An 8,283-nucleotide genomic window follows, 5' to 3' on the forward strand; every position below is an offset into this window, starting at 1 on the left:
TAAATTTCTGAGCTGTTCATCATATTGACTAACTGTTAAACTTTTATCCAGCTCTGCTCCACTTTTACGAACAGACCTGGATCAGAATAAACGAGGTCTGGTGTTTCAGTGGGAGATTTTATAGTCAATATGGCTGCTGTTTGTTCTCAGTTTTAGCCGCTGTCTCACATTAGGACATGAGTGTGGGTATAATTATACAAGAATGGGTTTGGGAAACAACTGTTCTCAGGCTAGAGGAACAATTACGCGCACGGAAAAACAGCAATTGATGCCATCCCCTCCCTAATTTCCACACAACTCCCATAATGTTTATATTCTGAAGAATTATAGCAGTAAATAAGTTGGCAGGTTTCTGTCCTGTAAATGTGAGTGTAGTCTGAAATTAATCCCTGGGTGCATTTTTTTTTAGCTCTCGTTTGTGCGTAATGGCTAATTAACTGCTCCAATTAAGCTGTACGACCTTAAACAACAAAGAAAAGAATAATTATTTCCTCCTAAACATCACATGCAGTCATTTTTTAAAATAAAAACAAACCTGTAGACCTATTGTCGATTTTTTTTTCCAATTAATGGATTGATGTCAGGAAATAGTGAAAACACTAGAACCCAAGGTGACATTTTTTGTCCAAAAAATAAAATAAAATTATTGAGCTTAAAATGAATTTAAACCGAGAAAAATCCCCAAATTATCACATTTGAGAAGCTGGAACCAAATAAAATGTAACAGTGTTGCGTAACAAAATGTAAAAAAGAAACTGATCTGATGAACTGAACTTCAACACTAAACCAAATTTTTGAGCTGAAAACGAAACCTCATCGGGGCAGATTTAATAAATCACTGTCATTTCCAGAGAGATGATTTATAACCAAGAGCTGCAGCACTGAACTCTGAATCTGAGCAGAAATATTTCTATTATATTATATTTCTGTCAGGACTTTACTTTCCACAGCGGTGCGTAAAAAGGAGTTTTTGCGACCTTTTGACACTTAGATCCTGTAAACTCAACTGTTATCTTCCAGTTTTTCTGAGATATTTGTGACGTTTCCTCCTAAATATTTATTCCAGGATCACTGCAGTAGTTTTTTAGTTCAGGATTAGACTGTTACCTGTGAGAATAATTCCGGTCTGGACTGAAATAACACTCTTATACTGACATAATAGGCGACAGGACACGAACCTCGCCCCCCCCCCCCTCCCTCTCTCTCTCTTTCTCACCGGGCTCCCCCTTAAAATTCTCCATTTTCTCCATCGGGATAAATGGTGAAACTTGTAGCAATAATACCCCCTTCTTTCACACAAACGCCTCCCCGCTGCCATCACCTCCAGCCCCGGCTGCCCCTGAAGCCTCGCGGCTGGGGATCTCGGAGAGCTTTTCTCCGCGAACACAAAAAGCCTCCTAAAGGGGAACAAAAGTGACCACATTTTTCCTCCATGTCCCCTTCTCCGCGCAGAATAACCCGCTGCCTGTCCCTCAAATGGGAATATTAGGACGTCAATCTCACGGCCCCTGTGCGCTTTTGTCTTTGCTGAGTGCCCGGCTCTGCCTACCACACACCTTTTGTCCGACAATCCAATAAGCCATTATTGCCGGTCTCTAGCCCGGCTGCAGCTCGCTCTTCGGGGGTATTTTAGGTGCTTAATCGCGTTCTTTAAAGGACCTCAAATGGAGAATAACTTCCTCCTTTCACGTCGCCTGGCACCGGGACAAAGAGTTCCTGTGGCCTGGCCTCCTCCAGCAACTCTCCTCTTTATATGTTTATTAGCAAAAATTGCCACCGTGCATCTGATTCACTTCTGGGCACAGTGACCCCACATGACATGATGAATATGTAGATTATTATTATTATTATTATTATTAGTGCTGTTATTATTTAGAGAAGAAATGTTTCATTTCTGTGATGAATTCTCAACAGCAAACTCAAAGTTTTACAGAAAGAAAACGATTTTTTTTTTACCCGGATACAGAATCAAACGCACCTTTTCTCATTTCTCTGATTTATTTGAATAGATGTGAAATAGACTAAAACAATTCTCTGTTTAACCAAAAAAAAACCAAAAACAATTAAAGCAATTCATTCTCTCCATAGCCTAAAATATACCATGTTAAAAACAAACATTAAAAAAAAAATCATCTTTTTTGAGTTCAAAAGGGAGAAATGCGCAAACCTATGCGTAATTCCCCCTCTGTGCTTCAGTCTCACGGTGCCAAACTAAAGCACCGGCAAATATTGGACCACAATAATGTCACCCAAGCTGTGACTGTTCAGATGCATGTGTGTGTGTGTACGTTCAGCTTTTTACGCACACTAATATCGGATATACTAGACTTGGAGTAGCCCGAAATCTGTGTCATCTCAACTGACAGGTGAATCCAAACTTACATCCATTATATAAGAAATACTGTTTTCTGGGCCGTTTTGACCAAGTTAACACACACTTCTAACAGGTTGCGGGTTAACCAAAATGAAAGAGCTCCATTAAAAAAAAAAAAAAAAAAAAAGACACTAGTTCTGTTCTGGTGAGGCTACCAGGCCCGGATCCCCTGCAGGGAGCCCTGGCAGGGTGTGACCGCTGTCCCTTGATGTGTTTGGGTCTGTGGCGAGCCGCTGAGGCCGCTGACGTTTCCCAAGTTCATGTTCATGAAGGCGTTAGGGGTGCTGGACGGTGGAAAGGAGGGGATGCTGGTGTACGTGCAGCTATAGTTGGTGTTGTAAGCGGGGCTGTTGTATGTATAGGCCGGATATCCGTTATAACTGTACGGGTTGGATCCGTACGGAGCAGCGGTGGCGTAGCTCTGTGCGCCGCCCAGACACGGCTTCCCATCTCGGACCAGCACCGGCACGGCGACGCGCCTCGGCGGGGGAGGATGGTGCTGCCCCGCGGCCTCCAGCGACTTGTCCTGCCGCTGGCGTTTGCACTTGTAGCGCCGGTTCTGGAACCAGATCTTCACTTGGTTCGAGGTGAGTTTCAGGGTGGTCGCCAGGTGCTCCCTCTCAGGGGCGGACAGGTAGCGCTGCTGCTTGAAACGCCGCTCCAGCTCGAAGACCTGCGCCTGGGAGAAGAGGACTCTGGGTCTCCGCCGGCTCCTCTGCTTCTGCGCCGGCCTCTCCGAGTCACCCTGCCCGCCCTCCACTGCCTCCTCCCTGGACACCAGCCCGCAGCTCTCTGGGCAGGTTAGAAAGTCAGATAAGAGGCGTCAATATCTCTTGACTCAAATCATGAAATGTTTTATGTCATCCTGTGCAAAAAAAAAAAAAAAAGATCCACATAATGCCAATTTTCGTAAAGTCCACACCCATCCGAGGTCGGTCACATAGTTTTTAGAGTTTTGAACTGCAGCCACAAGACTTTTACACTAAACACTCAACTTTTCCATTCCAAAAAATGTGTCACTGCAACACTGAAACATGCTACCTTTTCCTTTTTTTACCTCTGAAATTCACTATAAAACTGAAAAAAGCTTTTAACTAGAGTGCAACTTAGAAAGCAACATAAATTCCACAACAAAAAAACATCAAATTATAATAAAAATCAGAGTAAAAAATATAAAACAACACGAGGCTGATACGTAAAGTGGAAAAAATATCTCTTTTGTGTAAAATACAGACAGTTTTTAAGGTAAAGTAGCTCCAATCAGCTGCAAACAGATTTTTCCTTCAAACTGTTTACATTTAAAGCAGAATCATATGGACCCTGTGAGGCCGCGGTGTTTGACTGTGACTGTGTTTATTAGCTCTACTTCGCGGTGTCATTTCTTTTTTTTTTTTACAAGCCTCTTTAAACTAATTGCCGGTTTATGGTCCACACATCATAACAGACTCCGCACAGCTGAACCACTAGAAAGTGTTTGACATTTCCAGACTTTACTGGATTCGTCTCAGGCTCTGGTCGCGGTAATACTGACTTCCACCATTTGATAGCTCTTTATTAGGATAATATCTGGTGTCTGGAGGTGGAAGAGAGCCGTGAACGGGCCTCTGAGGTCAAATCATGTCCTGCACAGATTAGAGTTTTATAAATATCTGTTGTAACTTTATTAAACTAGTATTTTATTTTAGTTTCTCCTCTTTTGGACAACTTATGTTTTGTTATTTCATCTTTGAGGTCACTGAGTGATCAAATAATCAAGTTATAATTAAATTAATCTTGAGATAATTAGCTGCAGGATTATTTTTAAAGCATACAAAACATATTTTCTTTCTCCAGTTGGCTCACATTGTGTTTAAAGCTTAAATATCTTATTCCGTTTTTATTTTTTTAGTGTATAAAACTAAACTATTTAGTGCGAGTAACATTTCTACAATCCCGCCGTGACAGACATCTGTTGTTTTTGTGGCCGAACATGCAAATCATTCTCTAGCTAGTGGAAATAAGAGATTTAACATTCAAAACAGCTGCTCGTATTTGTAATTTATCTTGTTCCATTTAGTCATTTTGTTTTTCCTTTTTAAAACGCTACTATTGATAATACGGTAATAATTATTATGTCCTTTGTTGCCTTTTGTTTGGTCTTTACAGTAGCAGCTTGTGCTTCAACTCACTGCTCTCTTGCTCCTCCAGCTCGGCGGCCTCCAGCTTGGCTCCCTGTAGGCCGGGGTGGACGTACATATCCGGGGACAGGCTCGTCTCACCGCGGTCCTCCTCCCGCACCGCCAGCGCACTGAGGTAAGCCAGGTTGTCTTCTCCCTCCGAGTAGGAAGGGCTGTCCCGGGCCCCGGCCAGCATGCAGGACGGCGGGGTTTGATAATGCTGCTGCTGCTGCTGCTGGGGAGATCCAGCCAAGTGCTGCTGGGTGTGGGCCCGGTGCTGGTGCTCCAGAGACCCGGACTGTTGTTGTTGTTGCTGCTGCTGCTGCTGCTGCTGCTGCTGCTCCAGCTTGAGAATATCCTTGACAGAAAACGGCGTGGAGGTGAGCGGGCTCTGCAGCATCATGTCATCCAGCTCCTGCTCTGCAGCATCAAGGAAATGAATCCCGCCGAGTAACATGCACACCCCTTCTCCTTTCCCCACTCTTTCTCTAACAAATAATTGAGCCTAATAGCCCCTTCTTTGGTAATTGGAGATGCGTTAAGCCGCTGGAATCCTTCATCGCAGTAAATCGCACGAAAACATAGGTATTCGTCCCGGGTTTGTCCATGCAGGTCTCCTCTCTGACAGATATAATGTCGGCCTTTGTAAGTTTGGACCGGGGCGAAGGAGCGCCTCTGCCTCCTCTGATGTCAGGGGGAGGGGTGTGTGTGAAATGGAAAGTCCGTGTGGGCTGGAAGGGAAGCATTTGGAGAGCGAGAGTCAGAGAGAGGGAGAGAAGGTGGGGCGTACGTCACGTGTGTTCACGTACTGGTTTTGTTTTCGGACTTGTGTGTGTGTGTGTGAATATGGTGGACAGGGAAATGTACTAACACCACTGTATTTATCCTGAACTTCTCGCCATTTGCCTCAATGACATTTTTTACGCACACATTTAGCAACAAGAAGCACAATGTTCTTGATTATAGTTGTATTTCTATAGCTTTCACTTTGCTTCCTGGTCTTTTTGGGAGATAATTCTAGTAGTTTTCATCATTCCACAGTCTCTGGGTACGATGAGGTCCTCGTGTTGGTTCGTGCGTAAATCTTGGAGAGACGCACGGTGCTGCGCAGCCGGTGGCACGTCAAGGTCAACGGTCAGGTCAAGGGACAATAAAGTGAGAAGGAACCCTGCAGTTTACTTAACGCCTCAGTGGTTCATAAAATGTTAACCAGGTTAATGTTATCCACAATCTCTCATCATGACGCACAGCAACCACTGTGGTATACTGGCGGAGGTTTGTGTGTAATGGTTTATCAGTGAAAATAAGATATTGAAGTAAGAATGTTGCCATCAAAACTAACCAGGACCTGGATTTCAATGCAGAGATTTAAGTTTAAGAGACGTTGTAACTTTTTGCGCTCAAATTGGCCTGAATTCATTAAACAGAAGGTTGGATATTGTCAAATTATAACACCTCCCCTCCCAAAACCAAACACATCAACTAGATAAACCAGAGTCCAGCATGTAAAAGATGCTTTCATATTTCCAGTAAAGCGTTCATTTGTTGAGTAAACCCCTCTGCAGGCCGCTTCCACCTGTTGCTCCTTGATAGCGAGACATCTTACGTCGGTTTGTTCAAACTTCCCAAAACTAATGTTGATTTAAAAAAAAATCCCAGCGGAAATCTATAAACTTCTAAAGACCTTAAATACTTCAGACTGAAATATAAGGAGATGGTTGAGATCAAATACTGCAGAAAACATCTAGAAATTCCCCTTTTTACGCAACAGTTTATTGGACACATTGGTATGACTACTTCAGTTTTGAATATATTACTCATTCAGTAGACTACACAGTCAATAAAGCGTCTAACTCTCTTGTCTCCTCAAAACTCCAACATGCAAAGTTTAATTTTACCCTCCTGTACTGTATTCTCCCCGCTGTCGGTGTCTCTGCGTCCTCTTTATCGCGGGTGTTGTATTAATAACCGCCCTGGGCCGATAAGCAGGGCCCCCCGGGGCAATTAAAATTCCTCCAGGAAAACTGACCGACGTTTTTAGCCCGGCCTAATCTACTCCTATCAGCTCCCCTTTCCGTTTTGCAGCGGGACCCTTCGGCCCCTGTCAGCCCGCTGCCTCTGCTTACTCCTGCGGGTTTTTTCCTACCCGGACACACGGCAGGTGGACCGGTGCCTTGCTGCTGGGCTCAGAGGCAGAAGGAGGAGGTAACAACATGCACCGGTGTTAATAACATAAGAAAATACTGCTTATCAAAACATGAAATACTCACAGTGATATTTCACATTTATATAGTTTCTATCCTGCTTTTTAAACATTTTAAAATCTCTGTCTGGTTAATGACTACATTTGATGAGCCAATTTAATTCTACAGGGATATGACATTATTATATTATTGATGAGGATGTTGAGCCTGACTTGGGTGTCAAAGATTGTGATTGGTCTTGGCTTTAAATTATGCATCTATATAAACTGTAGAGTAATTTGATACTAAATTAACTAAATATTAGATAAAAAGACGTTTTCAGAACAAAAACATCAATAAGTGAAGCTTCATTCTGACCTCCCATTACAGTTGATATTGTGTATAATGTATCTGATGGAGGTTCCTCTGTTACACAAACCACCCTGACATCAAATGAAGTGTCTGATATTCTTTCATACGCCAAACTTTTCCATCACTGAGGAAATATATCCTCCTTAAGAAGCTTTAAAGCTTTATTATAGAGGAAAATGTACTTTTTTTTTTAAAGAGGATATACTGTGCTGAAGTTGAAAAATGTTCAGAAATGGTAACAGAGAAGAGTTTGAATGTGTTGTGGTGTTTTAAAGGTCACTGCAGACACCAAATACATCTCAGCGTCTTTATTCGAGACGGTTTTCTCAACAAAGAAAAACATAACTTTAATGTTTCTCCCAGATTTTTATTCTTGTCAGTGTGTAAAAGCTTCTATAAGAGCATTTGGACCAAGTTGGTCCACTAAAACTCTCAACCCAATTGCTGAAATTGTTTTTTATCCTGAAGCTCCATCATTCATTTCTGTCATTTATCTTCCCTCAGTCTCGTAATGAACTTGAGTAATGACAGTTTCATGCTCTTTTATTCTGTTTCAAACAATATAGACGTTTAGAGTATCGTAAAAAATGTTCTCTCAGTCTTTCAAACACAGCTACATTATTTTCTTCATATTAAAAAAAAAGTGCATAATCTGGACTCTGTCCAGAGTGTCGTGGGAAGTGAGAATGAGAACTTTTATTTGGCTTTTTTGGCATAATTCAAGTATTCAGTAGACTCAGCGATGTTGTTATAGTGATTGGCACAGTCCCAAAGTTTTGTGAGCTGGAAGGAAATTTGGAGATTTCACGACATTTGTGCACTGACGTAAAGATTTTGACAAATTATACATTTAGGGATTTGGGTGCGGGGGGGACGGTACTACAGATTTTGGGTCCACTAGAGATTTTTAGGTAAACAAAAATCACAAAATATGGGAGTGTTTTTTTTCTTTTTTATTGCACTTTTATATTTAAAGAGTAAAGTACCATAACAGACACTGCTGGATGAATGATATTGATGTTATAACTCTCATGTTGTGGCTCAAGTTTGCAGGTTATAAACTTCATTGCAACTCTAAATCTAAAAAGAGAAAACTGAACCCTGCACGGGGCCCCTCGCAGACCTTTAGCGGGGTCCCCCCCTCCGCTGTGTCCACTGTGTGTGTAACCCAGCAGATAGTAAATATCCTGATGTTCAG

The 8,283-nt window shown here is 42.3% G+C and overlaps 1 protein-coding gene across 1 annotated transcript; it reads right to left on the reverse strand.

Moving 5' to 3' along the window:
- Window positions 1-2,152: 2,152 nt before the first annotated feature.
- LOC137180186 (homeobox protein Nkx-2.5-like) lies at window positions 2,153-5,219 on the reverse strand. The gene is made up of 2 exons (XM_067585472.1): window positions 4,543-5,219; window positions 2,153-3,166 (listed from the first exon to the last, which is right to left on the reverse strand). Exons 1-2 carry the CDS (start codon window positions 4,985-4,987, stop codon window positions 2,526-2,528), a joined length of 1,086 nt encoding a protein of 361 aa, XP_067441573.1. The 5' UTR covers window positions 4,988-5,219; the 3' UTR covers window positions 2,153-2,525.
- Between the last annotated feature and the right edge of the window lie 3,064 nt (window positions 5,220-8,283).

This window comes from Thunnus thynnus, chromosome 3 (assembly GCF_963924715.1).
Source record: "Thunnus thynnus chromosome 3, fThuThy2.1, whole genome shotgun sequence".
NCBI classification, from domain to species: domain Eukaryota; kingdom Metazoa; phylum Chordata; class Actinopteri; order Scombriformes; family Scombridae; genus Thunnus; species Thunnus thynnus.

Bases quoted from the DNA above. Each gene is read 5' to 3' on its own strand.
- LOC137180186 (XM_067585472.1), bottom strand. From the start codon at position 4,987: ATGTTACTCGGCGGGATTCATTTCCTTGATGCTGCAGAGCAGGAGCTG. The intron at 3,167-4,542 runs GTGAGTTGAAGC...TAACCTGCCCAG, and splicing joins GCTGGAGGAGCAAGAGAGCA to AGAGCTGCGGGCTGGTGTCC.